General features: G+C 45.7%; 1 protein-coding gene across 3 annotated transcripts in view; it reads right to left on the reverse strand.

The window, feature by feature from the left end:
• The window catches only part of YLPM1 (YLP motif containing 1), an 865271-nt gene that overhangs the window by 42800 nt on the left and 802040 nt on the right, over positions 1-20431 (reverse strand). For all 3 annotated transcript variants that reach the window (XM_069208481.1, XM_069208482.1, XM_069208480.1), the window contains one exon: positions 1347-1529. In XM_069208481.1, the coding sequence (XP_069064582.1) occupies positions 1383-1529 (147 nt within the window). In that variant the 3' untranslated portion in view covers positions 1347-1382. The remainder of the gene's footprint in view (positions 1-1346; positions 1530-20431) is intronic.

Consider the following 20431-nt stretch of genomic DNA (forward strand, 5'->3'; position numbering starts at 1 on the left):
AACTATATCACCACAATGACTTTACTCTTAGATTATTCTCTGCAGCTAGGATCATTATTTTAATGGTTAAGTTCTTTGATGCTACAATGAGAGTCTGTGAAAAAAATGAAATGCAAAATACTCATCTCCGATTGCGAATAGATCAATTTATAAGAAATCTGCTTTCTGTCTCAATTAACAGCACAGAAGCAGCCATATTTAATAGTGACACAGCAGCTTATCTTGGAAGCTGAAAAATACTTTGAAAGCATCTACATCACAGACTGGGGGGATCTTATTTTCCTATGACTGAGTAACACAGTGTTCAGAAACAGGTATACAGAATGAAATACATACATCTTTCACCTAGCTTTGATAAATGTACTCTCGCTCTCTAAAAACCTGTTTATTATTTAGTTATTACCTAACTGTTCCAGTGATCCAGAAAGTTGTAGATTATGAAACAGCGACCATATATTTAAGAAGCAGCTGACACTGAACAAATGCAGGCCACATTATTTGGCTCACACAGAAACTGCAGGAACTATATCTGTCACTGCAGACTTTCTAAATGTCACTGCACATATGGAGACAAAGTAAATACTTAGGAATGAAAAAAGAAAATATTAAGGCCTATTCCATACTTTTGTCTGAAAGAGGAATAAAATAATAATTGATTTTAGTGATGTGGTATTTGTACCAGTGCCAGGAGCAGCCACTGAGTAGGCACATGAAAATGAGGTGAAATAAGACGTGAGCCGTTGTGATAGGGAATTCAGGTATCAAGTGGTTCATAACTTAGCTCATGAATGCTATGGAAGATGGGACTGAAACAGATAAAACGCAATGACCAGGCCAGAACCTGTAAAGACATTTTCAGGAAAATTTACAAATACCGAACAGCTTTCCATGTAAGTCAGCTCATTTAAAGGAAAATGGAATGTCATATCAAAATTGACCCATTTCACCTACAGACCCATGAGCAGGTAAGACCATAGTTAAACACAGAACACTGTTTAAGCTCTTGTGGACTGGTCACAAAGCAGCAAAATATAGCCAAACCCCATTAACAACAGGTGATTTCTTAGACAGCTGAGGTTAATAAGAGATTAGCATGTTATTTCAATGAAAAGTCTATTGAAATAACTAAGCAGCACAGATACTGTGCATTGACCTGCCAATGGTATAAAAAATGTGCAATTTTTGAAGTACAAATTAAAATAGAGGTTAACAAAATATTTTGAGTAGCTACGATAACACTCATTTCCCATATAATCATGCTGAACTTAGTGACTTCATCAAAACCTTCAGTAGCCCTACAAAAGTACAGTTGTCCATTAATATAACATGACAGCAAAATAGCTTACCTTTAAGATCTAAGGAAGCCAACAAATATGTACAACTCAAATATATTTGGTGCGATTAAGGGCTCTCTGTGCAAGGTGACCACCTTCATCTGTGATCTTCTCCCAATCAGTCTGACCAACCACAAAGCCTATGGCTCTCTTCCGGTCAGCATCCTTCTTCTCTTCCAGGTCTGCCCAGCGTACCTACAAAAAGTGTTGTGTTAGCAAGACCGGTCTCACCTACTGCCACCGCAGCAGCCCACTTAATATAGAGCACAAATGTGCGTCTTTCGAAGAAAAATAAAGTAGAATCAATTGTTGTCTTCTTCAGACACAGAAGATGCAGCAAGCACCAGGATGGTGGGATGGAACACATTACAATGGGTTTCAATTTTTTCCCATTGAATGTTAAGCGGTAATGCTGCATGTAAACAGTGACCATGCAGCTTGTGAATCAATTTAACTAGAACCACCAACCTTTCCAAACATAAAAAAAGATATTTGTGAAAGTATTCAAGGTCTATGTTGCTCAGTTTGTTCACTATTCACTACACAAAAATATTACACCATATTGCACAGATATAAACGTTTTGCATGGAAGAAGCACACAACTATTACAACGGGGGGAAAGGGCTAGGGAATGCATTTTAAGTGAACTGAAAAACATTTAATTCCTCTTCTCAGTTTGTGCGGCCAAGATGTTCCAGCTGATGCCAGCATGACCGATCTTAATCAAGTATATTAAGCACTTGGTACTGGTCCCTCAAGTGTAGACTAAATAAAAATGTTAAGCTAAGTTAAATTAAAATGATCATTAAAATTGGTAGCTATCGTGGCTGTGCAACAAAAGATAGCATCACACTATAACTCCCAACTCTCATCTTATACCAACTACAGAGAACTGCTATCACCTTGTTGCAGGATTTAAATCAGTAATGAAAGGGTGTAAGATAGGTGAGAGCGCGCGAGACAGGCAAAGATACAGATAAATCCCTGTGTATCCACAGTGATCTAGGACACTTATAGGGCACAACTTTTGATACTTTACAAAAAGGTACCAATCTGTTTCAGTGCATACCTATGGCATCCATAGCGGGGTACCTATGTAATGACAAACCTTGCTTTCATATATTATCCACCATAAATGAGAGCAAACAGAGAGCCCGTATGTAGCACATTGTGCAGAAAACTAAATATGACTTCTGTAGAGAAAAAAACATTATTTATCAAATACTATTTTTCGAGCACAGCCCGATATAGTTCTTAACCTTTGAAATGTCACCGTAAATAAAGGGAAGTTTAAAAAAAAAAAAAAATCAAAATACCCAGTTCTGCTCAGAGCTACAAATCAGAGGGCTGCACTTAGTAATGCTTTTGGAGTTTGTTTCCTCTATGTACTAAGGATGTAAGCATTTAAATAAGAAGATACCCATGGCAGAGATAATCATTTTAACAGAAAAGGACCTCTCTACAAAATAGAACTGACATAATTTAAAGCTACAGTAGACAGCAGTACAAAATTCACTGGAAGGAAGGCTTTGAGATTTTACTACGAAAACAGATTTGTAAAATCCTGATCCGAATTAGTAGTCTTGACAAATCTCACCCAGAGAAATGTTATTTAGGAAAATAACATTCCCCTAGCAAAGAAATAGGGCCCCGAGTTCACCTTCTGATAATATCAATTGATCTTTCAATTAACTGTCTGTTCACAAGCTGAGTGATCAGTGAGATTTGCCCGTGCCTTCGAAAAACGTTATTTTCTCTGTGCTATCAGAGCAATAAATAAATCACTTCACATTGAAGGCATTCAAATACAGCTCTGAAAATGTGGTTGGTTTAGAGAAGGGCGGGGGGGGGGGGCATGTGCTATACTACACATTTGATTTACTTACAAAATAAACAATATGCACAGTGAGCAATATGTTCAGTTTTGACAACAAACGTCCCATAAGCAGGGAACGCATCTCTTCTAGCAGACAAGCTCATCACCAGGAAAGCAAATATCCAAGTCAAATGTTGCTGGTCAGACATATCCATGGACTCGGATTCCCAGAATCTGTTTCCATAAATTCGTTTTTTCCATAAAAGGATAAGTAATAGATTAAACATTCCTCCTTTAAACCTTAAAGAAATCTTAGTCTTAACCCGTTTTCTGAAAAATGAAGGCTTTAAGATTAAATGCAGTTGAATAGCGAACATATCTGGCTAGCAGTAAAAAGGGAGTCACTGCTGCCTCTTGACAAGTGAACACATCTTAAACTTCGTTGAGAAAACAGATAACCATTCACTTTTATTTCAGTGCAAAACTTCCTCGTAAGATTGCCTAGCAGACATCACAAAATCTTTGGAGTAGAATTTAAGGTTATTCAGCAAAAGACATCCTGGCATAAACGGGAAACACTGTACTACCCTGTTTTTTCTGACATATATGTTGAGTTAACAAAAATATCTGCAAACCCACTGAATACGCTCCACGACCCATACTGCATTTTATTGTAGAACCTGGGCTCTCCTCAAATGGGGGAAGCACAAAGTGTACTTCCAGCCACAGAGGAATGCAGAAGTGTATTTTAACCTATACACAGAAAACGTGCTCCTAGACATACCAGTTAGTTTTCCTGAGCATTTAAACATCCAGTATGGTTAGAGTGGGCTAAGTGTCACAGGGCACATCCAATTGCCAGGCCTTCTGTAAAGTAACAACCTACCGTTGTCACAGGAACACACAATAGTATAGTCTTTCCAAGAGTCATCCCTCAAGTGACTCTGGTGGAGGAGATGGTTTGAGTGAAGGTGGCAGTAGTGGATACACTGGAAGAGGCAGGGGAGGAGAATGAGCAGGAGGTACATAAGGGAGGGAGCTAGTGCCACTGTCTGTTTCTTAGGTGACTATTCTGGAGGAGTGTCTGAGGATGGTTCTCCTTCGAAGCGGAGCCTTCTCTTGAGAAGCAGTCTCTCTGATGGTTTTGGTGGAGGTAGCTTTGCTGAGATCTTCTCAGTGAGGAGGTGGGTAAAGAGGTGCTTCTGCTTGTAGTCAAGCTCCTTCTGAAGCCTCTGCAAGATTGATAATTCAGATTCCCCGGATCTGGCTGTCGTTGAAGCTTTCATCATCAACAGGAATTTTGGCTTCAGCTATGGTGGTGCCTTCACTGTCAGCTTCGGTGGGAGAGTGAATGCTCATTGAGTTTGGAATGGGTAGGACTTGATGCCCTTGGGCAAATCCATAGCCTTCTCCTGGTGCCTACATGAGCAAGACTACAGCAAAGGCCATGGAGGGGGTAGGGTTTTGTGTCAGTGCTCAGGGCCCAATGTTTGACACCCGCTGAAGCAGTGCTTCTTCCTCGGCATGGGACAATGTCTGTTACTCTGGCATGGTGTCGCAGGCCTCAAGACAGTGGCATACTAATGACAGTCAGTGTGGCCTTTGGAGCCAACTAAACATACTCCTATTCCTTTTGCTCTAATGCGCTTGCAGACACGTTCTCTGAACTGGGCTGCAGTGCAGAAATTCTGCATGGAATGGTCTCTTCAGTGCCAAAAATATCTTCTCTGAAGATGACTTGGGTTTCAGGAGATGTCTTTTGGGGCATCTTGCATTGCTCAGCACCTTTGGGTTTTCTTGGAGTGAAAGGCGAGACAGGTGGAGTCAGTAGTCTGTAGACAGGCACAAGTTGCATGTTCTGATGGTTTGACCACAGGTGTTTAGAAGTGCTATCAGGGTCAATACTGAAAGGGTGTTGGTTCCATTACCCCTTCTGATCTGCATTCTCTGGAGTTTAAGACCAAACGAGAGGACAGTCCCTGAAGGTCATAGACAGCCGTCAGCACACTGAATATTGGTTGTCAGTCTTCCACAGCTGTCTGATGTTGTGCGACAAAGTCGTCATGGCGAAGGCTAGTTTTTCGATGCATTAGTGTCAAAATCTAAATGTGTGGGCCTGCAAATGTGTTGAAAACACAATTTCTTGGCCCTTTTAATATGTCCAAGCCTAATGGAAGAATAAAACAATCTAACATGGAGTCAGTGCCCAAGTACATTGGTCACTAAGGGAGGAGTCACTGCACATCTCATGACGCAAAATACTTTTTCAAAGAAAAACAACTTGAAAATGTCCACGCTTAACACTAGATGGTAATAGTATCCAAAGCATGAGTATCTACAAGCATACATGCTACAACATTATATATATATATATATATATATATATATGGAAAATGTCACTTACCCAGTGTACATCTGTTCGTGGCATGTTGCGCTGCAGATTCACATGCTGTGCACTGTTCCTGCCATCTAGTGTTGGGCTCGGAGTGTTACAAGTTGTTTTTCTTCAAAGAAGTCTTTTCGAGTCACAGGACCGAGTGACCCCTCCCTTTCGGCTCCATTGCGCATGGGCGTCGACTCCATCGCAGATTGGTTTCCCCGCAGAGGGTGCGGTAGGAGTTGTTAAAGTAAGGATACTAGAGGTGCCCATGCAATGGAGTAAATGTGTTTGTACACAGCGTGTAGTAAAGTCAAAATTATTTACATATTTACAATTTTAATGCAACTAAAACCGCTACAGGCTCCCGGGGAGGGCGCATGTGAATCTGCAGCACAACATGCCACGAACAGATGTACACTGGGTAAGTGACATTTTCCATTCGATGGCATGTGTAGCTGCAGATACACATGCTGTGCATAGACTACAAATCAGTGATCTCCCCAAAAGCGGTGGTTAGCCTGTAGGAGTTGAAGTTGTCTGAAATAATGTTCTTAGTACGGCCTGTCCTACTGTGGCTTGTTGTGTTGCCAACACATCTACACAGTAATGCTTAGTAAAGGTATGGGGCGTAGACCAGGTGGCTGCTTAACAAATTTCTGTCATTGGTATATTACCAAGAAAAACCATTGTGGCGCCCTTCTTTCTAGTGGAGTGTGCCCTTGGGGGTAATGGGTAATTCTCTTTTAGCTTTAAGGTAGCAAGTCTGAATGCATTTAACTATCCATCTGGCAATGCCTTGTTTGGATATAGGGTTATGTGCATGTGGTTTTTGGAACGCTACAAACAATTGTTTTGTTTTCGAAATTGTTTTGTTCTGTCAATGTAATACATTAGTGCTCTTTTTATGTCTAATGTATGCAATGCCCTTTCTGCTACTGAGTCTGGCTGTGGAAAAAAAGACTGGGAGTTCCACTGTTTGGTTTAGATGAAACGGTGATATGACTTTTGGTAAGAATTGTGGATTTTTCCTGAGAACCACTTTACGTTTAAGTATTTGTATAAATGGTTCTTGAATAGTAAGTGCCTGTATTTCGCTAACTCTTCGAAGAAAAGTGATAGCTATTAGAAAAGCTACTTTCCAAGTCAAAAATTGTATTTGACGAGAATGCATGGGTTCAAATGGTGGGCCCATGAGTCGTGTTAATACAATATTAAGATTCCACGAAGGTACTGGTGGTGTCCTTGGGGGGGGTATGATTCTTTTTAGTCCTTCCATAAAGGCTTTAATAACTGGTATTCTGAAAAGTGATTTTGAATGTTTGATCTGCAAATAAGCAGATATTGCAGTGAGATGTATTTTAACGGAAGAGAAGGCCAGATTGGACTTTTGTGAATGTAGTAAGTAACTTACAAAGTTTTGTGTGGAGGCATTTAATGGCACAATTTGATTAGCCTGGCAATAGCAGACAAACCTTTTCCATTTGTTAGCGTAACAATGTCTTGTAGTAGGTTTTCTTGCTTATTTAATGACTTCCATACACTCTTTGGAAAGGTTTAGGTATCCAAATTCTAAGACTTGAGGAGCCAGATTGCTAGGATGAGCGATGCTGGATTTGGGTGTCTGATCTGTTGGTTCTGTTGAGTTAACAGATCTGGTCTGTTTGATAGTTTGATGTGGGGTACCACAGATAGGTCCAACATTGTTGTGTACCAGGGTTGACGTGCCCAAGTTGGTGCTATATGTATTAGTTTGAGTTTGTTTTGACTCAGTTTGTTGACCAGATAAGGAATGAGCGGGAGAGGGGGAAAAGCGTACTTGGACAGAGGGTGTGGGTATCTGGACGCAAAGTTTTGGCATTTTGTGTTTTCTTTTGTAGCAAACAGATCTATGTTTGGTGTCCCCCCCAGTAGTGGAAGTGATATTGTAGGATCTGGGGATGTATTTCCCACTTGTGAGTTTGTTGGCGATCTCAACTGAGATTGTCAGCTAACTGATTGTGAATGCCTGGTATATATTGTGCTATTAGGCGAATGATGTTGTAAATTGCCCAATGCCAAATTTTTTGTGCTAAGAGACACAGCTGTGACGAGTGTGTCCCCCCCTCTTTGTTTAGATAATACATTGTTGTCATATTGTCTGTTTTGACAAGAATGTGCTAGTGGGCTAGAAGGGGCTGAATGGCTTTTATTGCTAGAAAGACTGCTAACAGTTCTAAGTGATTTATGTGCATTTGTTTTTGCTGATTGTCCCACTGACCTTGTATGCTGTGATTGTTGAGGTGTGCTCCCCACCCAATCATGGATGCGTCTGTTGTGAGAATGACTTGAGGCACTGGGTCTTGGAAAGGCCGCCCTTTGTTTAAATTTACCTGGTTCCACCATTGAAGCGAAGAGTGTGTTTGGCGGTCTATCAACACTAGATCTTGGAGTTGACCCTGTGCCTGCGTCCATTGTTTTGCTAGGCACTGTTATAAGGGCCGCATGTGTAGCCTTGCTTTTGGGACAATAGCTATGCATGAGGACATCATGCCTAATAGTTTCATCACAAACCTGACCGTGTATTGTTGGTCTGGTTGAATGTTTGATTTTATGTTTTTAAACGACTGCACCATTTGTGGACTTGGAGTGGCAGTTGCTCTTTGTATGTTGAGTGTTGCTCCCAAATATTATTGTATTTGGGATGGCTGTAAGTGAGACCCAGGGGTCTCTTCAGCGATGCAGGCAGGCAAGGGGGGCTCCTCGGGGTAGCCACCACCTGGGCTGGGGAGAGGGCCACCTGGGGGTCGCTTCTGCACAGAAGGTCGGATCCTTTAGGTCCTGGGGGCTGCGGGTGCAGTGTTTCTCCCAGGCATCGGGTTCTTTGAAGCAGGCAGTCGCGGTCAGGGGGAGCCTCTGGATTCCCTCTGCAGGCGTCGCTGTGGGGGCTCGGGGGGGGGGGGGGGTCAACTCTGGCTACTCACGGGCTCGCAGTCACCAAGGAGTCCTCCCTGTACTGTTGGTTTTCCACAGGTCGAGCCGAGGGCATCGGGTGCAGAGTGCAAAGTCTCACGCTTCCGGCGGGAAACGTGGTCTTTAAAAGTTGCTTCTTTGTTGCGAAGTTGCAGTTTCTTTGGAACAGGGCCGCTGTCCTCAGGAGTTCTTGGTCCTTTTAGATGCAGGGTAGTCCTCTGAGGCTTCAGAGGTCGCTGAACCCTGGGGGACACGTCGCTGTAGCAGTTTTTCTTGAAGGGGGGAGACAGGCCGGTAGAGCTGGGGCCAAAGCAGTTAGTGTCTCAGTGTAAGGAAATGCCTCCTTGGCATGGTTGCCCCCTGACTTTTTGCCTTTGCTGATGCTATGTTTACAATTGAAAGTGTGCTGAGGCCTGCTAACCAGGCCCCAGCACCAGTGTTCTTTCCCTAACCTGTACTTTTGTATCCACAATTGGCAGACCCTGGCATCCAGATAAGTCCCTTGTAACTGGTACTTCTAGTACCAAGGGCCCTGATGCCAAGGAAGGTCTCTAAGGGCTGCAGCATGTCTTATGCCACCCTGGAGACCTCTCACTCAGCACACACACACTGCTTGCCAGCTTGTGTGTGCTAGTGAGGACAAAACGAGTAAGTCGACATGGCACTCCCCTCAGGGTGCCATGCCAGCCTCTCACTGCCTATGCAGTATAGGTAAGACACCCCTCTAGCAGGCCTTACAGCCCTAAGGCAGGGTGCACTATACCATAGGTGAGGGTACCAGTGCATGAGCATGGTACCCCTACAGTGTCTAAACAAAACCTTAGACATTGTAAGTGCAGGGTAGCCATAAGAGTATATGGTCTGGGAGTCTGTCAAACACGAACTCCACAGCACCATAATGGCTACACTGAGAACTGGGAAGTTTGGTATCAAACTTCTCAGCACAATAAATGCACACTGATGCCAGTGTACATTTTATTGTAAAATACACCACAGAGGGCACCTTAGAGGTGCCCCCTGAAACTTAACCGACTGTCTGTGTAGGCTGACTAGTTCCAGCAGCCTGCCACACCAGAGACATGTTGCTGGCCCCATGGGGAGAGTGCCTTTGTCACTCTGAGGCCAGTAACAAAGCCTGCACTGGGTGGAGATGCTAACACCTCCCCCAGGCAGGAGCTGTGACACCTGGCGGTGAGCCTCAAAGGCTCACCCCTTTGTCACAACCCAGCAGGGCACTCCAGCTTAGTGGAGTTGCCCGCCCCCTCCGGCCACGGCCCCCACTTTTGGCGGCAAGGCTGGAGGGAACAAAGAAAGCAACAAGGAGGAGTCACTGGCCAGTCAGGACAGCCCCTAAGGTGTCCTGAGCTGAGGTGACTCTGACTTTTAGAAATCCTCCATCTTGCAGATGGAGGATTCCCCCAATAGGGTTAGGATTGTGACCCCCTCCCCTTGGGAGGAGGCACAAAGAGGGTGTACCCACCCTCAGGGCTAGTAGCCATTGGCTACTAACCCCCCAGACCTAAACACGCCCTTAAATTTAGTATTTAAGGGCTACCCTGAACCCTAGAAAATTAGATTCCTGCAACTACAAGAAGAAGGACTGCCTAGCTGAAAACCCCTGCAGAGGAAGACCAGAAGACGACAACTGCCTTGGCTCCAGAAACTCACCGGCCTGTCTCCTGCCTTCCAAAGATCCTGCTCCAGCGACGCCTTCCAAAGGGACCAGCGACCTCAACATCCTCTGAGGACTGCCCCTGCTTCGAAAAGACAAGAAACTCCCGAGGACAGCGGACCTGCTCCAAGAAAGGCTGCAACTTTGTTTCCAGCAGCCTTGAAAGAACCCTGCAAGCTCCCCGCAAGAAGCGTGAGACTTGCAACACTGCACCCGGCGACCCCGACTCGGCTGGTGGAGATCCAACACCTCAGGAGGGACCCCAGGACTACTCTGATACTGTGAGTACCAAAACCTGTCCCCCCTGAGCCCCCACAGCGCCGCCTGCAGAGGGAATCCCGAGGCTTCCCCTGACCGCGACTCTTTGAATCCTAAGTCCCGACGCCTGGGAGAGACCCTGCACCCGCAGCCCCCAGGACCTGAAGGACCGGACTTTCACTGGAGAAGTGACCCCCAGGAGTCCCTCTCCCTTGCCCAAGTGGAGGTTTCCCCGAGGAACCCCCCCCCTTGCCTGCCTGCAGCGCTGAAGAGATCCCGAGATCTCTCATAGACTAACATTGCGAACCCGACGCTTGTTTCTACACTGCACCCGGCCGCCCCCGCGCTGCTGAGGGTGAAATTTCTGTGTGGGCTTGTGTCCCCCCCGGTGCCCTACAAAACCCCCCTGGTCTGCCCTCCGAAGACGCGGGTACTTACCTGCAAGCAGACCGGAACCGGGGCACCCCCTTCTCTCCATTCTAGCCTGTGTGTTTTGGGCACCACTTTGAACTCTGCACCTGACCGGCCCTGAGCTGCTGGTGTGGTGACTTTGGGGTTGCTCTGAACCCCCAACGGTGGGCTACCTTGGACCAAGAACTGAACCCTGCAAGTGTCTTACTTACCTGGTAAAACTAACAAAAACTTACCTCCCCCAGGAACTGTGAAAATTGCACTAAGTGTCCACTTTTAAAACAGCTATTTGTCAATAACTTGTAAAGTATACATGCAATTTTTATGCTTTAAAGTTCCTAAAGTACTTACCTGCAATACCTTTCGAATGAGATATTACATGTAGAATTTGAACCTGTGGTTCTTAAAATAAACTAAGAAAAGATTTTTTTCTATACAAAAACCTATTGGCTGGATTTGTCTCTGAGTGTGTGTACCTCATTTATTGTCTATGTGTATGTACAACAAATGCTTAACACTACTCCTTGGATAAGCCTACTGCTCGACCACACTACCACAAAATAGAGCATTAGTATTATCTATTTTTACCACTATTTTACCTCTAAGGGGAACCTTTGGACTCTGTGCATGCTATTCCTTACTTTGAAATAGCACATACAGAGCCAACTTCCTACACTCAGTTTTCTCTGCATGGCTTCAGGTCAGCAGTCCTTTTTCGTCTTCAGGTTGCAGGAATCTATCTTGCTTGGTTCTGGGGGCCCCTAAATACTCAATTTAGGGGTGTGTTTAGGTCTGGGAGGTTAGTAGCCAATGGCTACTAGCCCTGAGGGTGGCTACACCCTCTTTGTGCCTCCTCCCGGTGGGGAGGGGGGCACATCCCTAATCCTATTGGGGGAATCCTCCATCTGCAAGATGGAGGATTTCTAAAAGTCAGAGTCACCTCAGCTCAGGACACCGTAGGGGTTGTCCTGACTGGCCAGTGACGACTCCTTGTTTTTCTCATTATCTCCTCCGGCCTTGCAGCCAAAAGTGGGGGCTGTGGCGGAAGGGGCGGGCATCTCCACTAGCTGGGATGCCCTGTGGTCCTGTAACAAAGAGGGTGAACCTTTGAGGCTCACCGCCAGGTGTTATAGTTCCTGCAGGAGGAGGTGAGAAGCACCTCCACACAGAACAGGCTTTATTACTGCCCACAGAGTGACAAAGGCACTCTCCCCATGTGGCCAGCAACATGTTTGGTGTGTGGCAGGCTGGCAAAAATTAGTCAGCCCACACTGAAGTCGGGTATGTTTTCAGGGGGCATCTCTAAGATGCCCTCTGGGTGTATTTCACAATAAAATGTACACTGGCATCAGTGTGCATTTATTGTGCTGAGAAGTTTGATACCAAACTTCCCAGTTTTCAGTGTAGCCATTATGGTGCTGTGGAGTTTGTGTATGACAGACTCCCAGACCATATACTCTTATGGCTACCCTGCACTTACACTGTCTAAGGTTTTGCTTAGACACTGTAGGGGCATAGTGCTCATGCACCTATGCCCTCACCTGTGGTATAGTGCACCCTTCCTTAGGGCTCTAAGGTCTGCTAGAGGGGTGACATCTATGCCATAGGCAGTGTGAGGTTGGCATGGAAACCTGAGGGGAGTGCCATGTCGACGTAGTCGTTTTCTCCCCACCAGCACACACAAGCTGGCAAGCAGTGTGTCTGTGCTGAGTGAGGGGTCCCAAGGGTGGCATAAGACATGCTGGAGACCTTCCCTGGCATCAGGGCCCTTGGTACCAGGGGTACCAGTTACAAGGGACTTACCTGGATGCCAGGGTGTGCCAATTGTGGAGACAAAGGTACAGGTTAGGGAAATAACACTGGTGCTGGGGCCTGGTTAGCAGGGTCCCAGCACACTTTCAAATCAAAACTTGGCATCAGCAAAGGCAAAAAGTCAGGGGGTAACCATGCCAAGGAGGCATTTCCTTACATATCTATTACTTATTGCGTGTGAACGTGACATTGTTGTTGAGTGTTGGCTTTTATTTGCCAATCATCCAGATATGGGAATACATGCATGTGATGTCTTTTTATATGATCTGCTACTACAGCTAGGCATTTTGTAATCACCCTGGGGGCTGTTGTTATTCCGAACGGCAACACTTTGAATTGATAATGTTTGCCTTGTATTATAAACCTGAGGTATTTCCTGTGGGATGGACGGATGGGTATGTGAAAATACGCATCTTTGAGATCCAGTGTTGTCATGTATTCTCCTTGTTTTAGTAAGGGAACTACGTCTTGAAGTGTTACCATGTGGAAATGATCTGATTTGATGAAGAGATTCAGTGTTCTGAGATCTAAGATAGGCCGTAATGTTTTGTCTTTTTTTGGGATAAGGAAATACAGGGAGTAAACGCCTGTCCCTTTTCGGTGATAGGGTACTAGCTCTATGGCTTGTTTTTGTAGCAGTGCTTGGACCTCTATTTGTAATAGGTCTAAGTGTTGTGGAGACAATTTGTGCGGTTTTGGTGGAACATCTGGAGGGAATGTTGTGAACTCTATGCAATAACCATGTTGGATAATTGATAGGACCCACGTGTCTGTGGTAATGTGTGCCCAATTGTGGTTGTATTTGGTTAGCCTCCCCCACACTGGTGATAAGTGTTGGGAACGTGTGACATTGAAGTCACTGTTTGCTAGGGCCTGGTTTGGAGGGCTGGAATTTCCCTCTTCCTCTTGGGAATTGTCCTCTGTAGGAACCACGAAACCCCTCTCTCTGGTACTGAGATTGGTAGGTGGGTTTTGTTTGGGAGGTGGATGGTTCTGATGGCTGTTGTCTAAACCCCCCCATTAACTGTGGATTCCTAAATGTTACCCTGTATTGTGAGGAGTAAAGCGTGCCCATGGCTTTGGCCGTGTCCGTATCTTTTTTCATTTTCTCAATCGCAATATCCACTTCCGGCCCAAATAACTTTTGTTGATTAAATGGCATATTCAATACCGCCTGTTGTATTTATGGCTTAAATCCAGAACTTCGCAGCCATGCATGCCTTCGAATAGTCACTGCTATGTGGACAGTCCGTGCTGCTGTATCAGCAGAATCTAGGGCAGACCGTATTTGGTTATTTGATATGGCCTGTCCCTCTTCGACCACTTGTTGGGCACGTTTTTGGTGTTCTTTGGGCAAATGCTGGATGATGTTTTGCATTTCGTCCCAGTGCGCCCTATCATAGCGGGCAAGTAGGGCTTATGAGTTTGCAATTCGCCACTGATTGGCTGCTTGTGATGCCACTCTTTTCCCTGCCGCGTCAAATTTTCGACTCTCCTTATCAGGGGGTGGCGCTCCCCTAGATGATTGTGAATTAGCCCTTTTCCTTGCAGCTCCCACAACCACTGAGTCCGGAGGGAGCTGTTGAGTAATAAACACCAGGTCTGACGGGGGCGGTTTATATTTCTTTTCGACCCTTGGCGTGATGGCTCTCCCTTTTACAGGTTCTTGGAAGACCTGTTGTGATTGTTTAAGCATGCCCGGTAACATTGGCAAACTTTGGTAGGAAGCATGCGTGGATGCCAGAGTGTTGAACAGGAAGTCATCCTCCACTGGTTCTGAGTGCTTTGTTACGTTATGGAACGTAGCTGCTCTGGCTAGTACTTGCGTGTATGCTGTACTGGTGGTGAAGGCTTGGTTGGATAAGTCTCTAGGCTGTTGTCCGATATAGGTGGGTCATATAGATCCCAGGGATCCGCATCATCTTGAGTCATCCCAGTGCATGTGGGTGACTGCGTAATCGGTGTACCCACTGGTGACAATTGTGGTGATTGCAGTGGGGATGTTTGTGGTGAGAACTGTGGTGGTGGTGACTTTTCTCTAACCACTTTAGCTTTTGGTTGCATCTCTGTCTTGAAAAGCCAGTTTTCTTTTTGTCTTGAGTGGAGGGATGGTTTGTATCTTCCCCGTGTCCTTCTGGATTTGTAAACTTTGCTGTGTTTGGTCATGTTCTTCTAAATCCAGTTCTTGCTCAAATCTGTGTCTTTCTTTGAGCTGCAGAGAAAGCCCATGTTCTTCTGTGTAGAAAGAACGTTTCGGCTCCGAAGCCGTTTTTTTCGGTACAGAAATTCCCACTGAAATTGTCTTTTTCAGTTCCGATAAGCTCTTTCGCGGCTTGCCCGACTCAATGCTGACTTTTTTCGGTGCCGGATTCTCGACTGGAGTCGGAAGTCTTCGGCAAATCTTTGGCCTTTTTCTGTGCAGATGTTACTTGGTCACCTTCTTTTCTGTGGGTTGAGCCATAGCCTTCTGGCAGTGGCGTCCCCGTGGCTTTGTTTTTTTTTGGTGTGACCCTGGGTGTGGGACGGGGCAGGTGTACTCACTGTTTGCCGCGCCGAAGGTCGATCACCGACTGATTCATCCTGGTCCGATTCTTGGATGGAAATTCTCATCTCTTCCTCCTCGACGTTGAGATTTTGTTTCGGCTCCGACGCCATTTGTAGTCGTCTTGCGCGTCGATCCCTTAAGGTCTTCTTGGATCGAAAGGCTCGGTAAGCTTCACAAGTATCCTCTCTGTGTTCGGGTGACAAACACAGGTTACAGACCCGGTGCTGGTCTGTATAAGGATACTTTGCGTGACACTTAGGACAGAAAATGAAGGGGGTCCGGTCCATTAGTGTTCGACGACGGGTGTGGTCGGGCAGACCAGGCCTTGGTGAAGAGCGGAAGCCCCAAAGGGCCGCCGAAGCGGTCTTGATGTCGGTGCTGATACGATAAAGCTAAACCGGTACTGAACGTAAACAATACAGACGAATTTTCGATTTTTTTCTAAGTTTCCCGATTCGAAATACGGAGCGAAGAGGAACACGTCCGAACCCGATGGCGTTAAGAAAACAATCTAAGATGGAGTCGACGCCCATGCGCAATGGAGCCAAAAGGGAGGAGTCACTCGGTCCCGTGACTCGAAAAGACTTCTTCGAAGAAAAACAACTTGTAACACTCCAAGCCCAACACTAGATGGCAGGAACAGTGCACAGCATGTGTATCTGCAGCTACACATGCCATCGAACATATATATGGAAAATCTCACTTACCCAGTGTACATCTGTTCGTGGCATGAGACAGATTGTCGGCCAACTGGTTTTGAATTCCTGGGATGTATTGTGCTATTAGGCGAATGTGATTGTGAGTCGCCCAATGCCAAATCTTCTGTGCTAAGAGACACAGCTGTGATGAGTGTGTCCCTCCCTGTTTGTTTAGGTAATACATTGTTGTCATGTTGTCTGTTTTGACAAGAATGTGTTTGTGGACTATTAACGGTTGAAAAGCTTTCAAAGCTAGAAACACTGCTAGTAGTTCTAGTTGATTTATATGAAGTTGTCTTTGTTGAGTGTCCCATTGTCCCTGGATGCTGTGTTGGTTGAGGTGTGCTCCCCACCCTACCATGGAAGCATCTGTTATCACGTATTGAGGCACTGGGTCCTGGAAAGGCCGCCCTTGGTTTAAATTTATAGGATTCCACCATTGAAGCGAGGAGTGTGTTTGGCGGTCTATTAACACTAGATCTTGAAGTTGTCCCTGTGCTTGTGTCCATTGTGTTGCTAGACACTGTTGTAAGGGCCGCATGTGTAACCTTGCGTTTGGGACAATGGCTATGCATGAAGATATCATGCCTAGAAGTTTCATCACACACCTTACTTGATAATGTTGATTTGGGTTCATGCTTTGTACTACGTTTTGGAATGCTTGTACCCTTTGTGGACTTGGAGTGGCAATCCCTTTTTCAGTGTTGATTGTTGCTCCTAAGTATTGTTGTATTTGACACGGTTGTAAGTGTGATTTTAGGTAGTTTATTGAGAACCCTAGCTTGTGAAGGGTTTCTATGACGTATTTTGTGTGTTGAAGACACTGTTTCTGAGTGCTGGTTTTTATCGTCTAGGTACGGGAATACGTGTATGTGCTGTCTTCTGATATGTGCAGCTACTACTGCAAGGCATTTTGTAAATACCCTTGGAGCTGTTGTTATCCCGAATGGTAACACTTTGAATTGGTAGTGTACTCCTTGGATTACAAAAACCTTAAGTATTTCCTGTGGGAAGAATGTATGGGTATATGGAAGTAAGCATCCTTGAGGTCTAATGTTGACATGTAGTCTTGTTGTTTGAGTAAGGGAATCATGTCTTGAAGTGTCACCATGTGAAAGTGATCTGATTTGATGCAAAGGTTTAGTGTTCTGAGATCTAAGATGGGTCTCAGTGTTTTGTCCTTTTTTGGTATTAGAAAATACAGGGAATAAACGCCTGTTCCTTTCTGATGGTTGGGCACTAGTTCTATTGCCTCTTTTTGTAATAACGTTTGGACTTCTAGTTGTAATAGATCCAAGTGCTGTTTCGACATGTTGTGTGCTTTTGGAGGCACATTTGGAGGTAATTGTAGGAATTCTATGCAATAGCCATGTTGGATAATGGCTAGGACCCACGGATCCGTAGTTATGTCTTCCCAATTTTTGTAATAATCTGTGAGTCTCCCCCAACTGGTGTTGTGTTGGGGATTTGTGACATTGGAGTCACTGTTTAGTTTGTGGGGTTTTTGGGCTTTGGAATTTTCCTCTTGTTTTGGGGAACTGTCCACCCCTATATTGTCCCCGAAAGCCTCCTCTTTGGTATTGGCCCTGGTATGTGGGTTTGGCCTGTGAGGTTGAAGGTTCTGTGCTTTGGGCCCGAAACCCCCCTCTAAAGTGTGGCTTCCTAAATGTGCCTCTGCTCTGTGGGGAGTAGAGCGCGCCCATGGCCTTGGCGGTGTCCGTGTCTTTCTTCAGCTTTTCTATAGCTGTATCCACCTCCGGCCCAAACAACTGTTGTCCATTAAAAGGCATATTCAGCACAGCCTGCTGGATCTCTGGCTTAAATCCGGAGGTGCGTAGCCATGCGTGTCTCCGAATAGTGACCGCCGTGTTCACTGTTCTGGCGGCTGTGTCCTCTGCATCCATAGCCGATTGTATCTGGTTGTTGGAGATACTTTGGCCCTCCTCCACCACTTGCTGTGCACGCTTTTGAAACTCTTTGGGAAGATGTTCAATTAAATGCTGCATTTCGTCCCAATGAGCCCTGTCATATCTTGCCAATAAAGCTTGGGAATTGGCAATACGCCACTGATTGGCTGCTTGTGCTGCAACCCTTTTTCCTGCTGCATCAAACTTTCCACTTTCTTTGTCAGGTGGTGGTGCATCCCCAGAAGTCTGAGTTTGCCCTTTTCCGGGCTGCTCCTACTACCCAGAGTCAGGTGTTAGTTGTTGCGTGATGTACACAGGGTCCGTAGGGGGGGGTTTGTATTTCTTCTCCACCCTAGGTGTGATGGCTCTGCCTTTGACGGGGTCTTGAAACACCTGTTTTGCGTGTTTTAACATGCCTGGTAACATAGGCAGACTCTGGTATTGGCTATGTGTTGATGACAGGGTATTGAATAAAAAGTCATCCTCTATAGGTTCTGCATGCAGTGCTACATTGTGAAAAGTAGCTGCTCTGGAAACCACCTGCATGTAAGCAGTACTGTCTTCTGGTTGTGATGGTCTTGCCGGGTAGCAATCCGGACTATTGTCAGATTCTGGTGCATCATATAGATCCCATGCATCTGGGTCATCCTGGCTCATCCCTGTGTGCGTTGGTGATTGCATCATTGGGGGTGTTGCAATTGGTGACAGTTGTGGTGAGTGCTGTGGCGATGGCTATGGCGAAAAACGTGGTGGAGTTTTTTCTTTAGCCACTTTTGCTTTTGGCTGTTTTTTTTGTTTCTTGGAAAGCGAGTTTCCGTTTCATTTTAATTGGGGGAAGAGTTCTTATTTTCCCTGTGTCCTTCTGAATATGGAGCCTTCTTTGTGTATAGTCTGGCTCTCCCATCTCTAATTCTTGTCCAAATGTATGGCCTTGTAGTTGTGAGGAAAGGCCTTGTTCTTCTGAATAGGAGCTCTGTTTCGGCTCCGAGGCTGGGTGTTTCGGCACCGGAACCTTTTCCGCAGTCTTTTTCGGCTCCGAAGCCACCTTTTTCGGTTTCGGAGTGCCGATATCTCGGTGCCAGTATCTCGGTGCCGAGTAAACTCTGTGCCGGTATCTCGACCGGAGCCGGATGTCTTCGACACATGAGTGCCCTTTTTCTGTGCCTATGGTTGGTCACCGTGCTTCTGGGTTAAGCCATGGCCTGCCGGCGGTGGTGTCCCCTGGGCTTTCATTATCTTTGTGTGAGTTTTGGCCGGGGCAGGTTTACTCACGGTTTGTTGCCTCGCCGGCTGCTCACTTTCGGCCTCGTCCGAGTCAGGAATGGAGAAAGTCTCTTCTTCGACGTCGTGGTGTCCTGCCGGCGTTGACGCCATTTGAAGCCTTCGAGCTCTCCGGTCCCGTAGAGTCTTCTTCGACCGAAATGCCAGACAGGCCTCGCAGGTATCCTCTGTGTTCGGGGGACAAACACAAATTACAGACCAAATGCTGGTCTGTATAAGGATACTTATTGTGGCATTCGGGGCAGAAGCGAAATGGGGTCCGTTCCATGAGCCTTGAAGAAGCATGCGGTCGGGCCGACCAGGCCCCGCCGGGGAGTGGAAGCCTCGAAGGGCTACCGGAGCTATTCTTTTCTTCGGTGTCGATCTGCTATTACTAACCCGATACCTAACGCAAACAATACCGTCAAATTTTCCGAGATTTAACTAACTTTCCGAACCGAAATACGGAGCGAAGAGGAACACGTCCGAACCCGATGGCGGAAAGAAAACAATCTAAGATGGAGTCGACGCCCATGCGCAATGGAGCCGAAAGGGGAGGAGTCCCTCGATCTCGTGACTCGAAAAGACTTCTTCGAAGAAAAACAACTTGTAACACTCCGAGCCCAACACTAGATGGCAGGATAATGCACAGCATGTTTATCTGCAGCTACACATGCCATCGAACATTTATATATATATATGTATACACACACACACTTTGGTGGCATGGGATTTATGTAAAGCGAGGCCCTGCTATCATCCCCCCGCCACCAAATCTGGCATGGCCCTTAATGACGTGCCTTGGAATCCTGGTGTTGGCACCAGCCCGTGCCTCTGAAGATTCACATCCGGGCGGGTGGTTATTATGGCCTGTAGACACTAATCAGTGTCATCAACGTTTTGTCACCTCTTCAGGGGGGTTCAGGACTAGTAGGGCAGACCCTTGTTACATTTCACCAGAACATGCTGATATTATAACTACGTACAGCGTGGGGAAGCTTTGTCAACAATGGTTGAAGTCATCCACGCTGGATGCAGTTAAGTCACAGCTCATGTTACTGTCTAATGGTACTGATTTACAAGATTTTTTGTCAGGTCCCAAGGTACCACGGAAGAAAAGGTTTTTATATGAAGTTTATAATGAGATTTGGAAACTTTCACAACAGGAGGCTGCAGCCCGGTTGAGGCAGATTGATCAGGAAAATCTGCTGCAGACTTTGTCTGTTGTTGATAATGGCATGCATACCCTTTCTGACCATGTTTACACGATTGACAGCATTGTTTCCTCTGCTATTGACATTATTAAATCAGACATGTCTTCTTTATATCATGGGCAGAGTCAGACACGGTCCATCATGCAGCTGGGTTGGACTCTTCAGACCTTGAAGG

The sequence above is a fragment of the Pleurodeles waltl genome, chromosome 9, assembly GCF_031143425.1.
Source record: "Pleurodeles waltl isolate 20211129_DDA chromosome 9, aPleWal1.hap1.20221129, whole genome shotgun sequence".
Taxonomy (NCBI): domain Eukaryota; kingdom Metazoa; phylum Chordata; class Amphibia; order Caudata; family Salamandridae; genus Pleurodeles; species Pleurodeles waltl.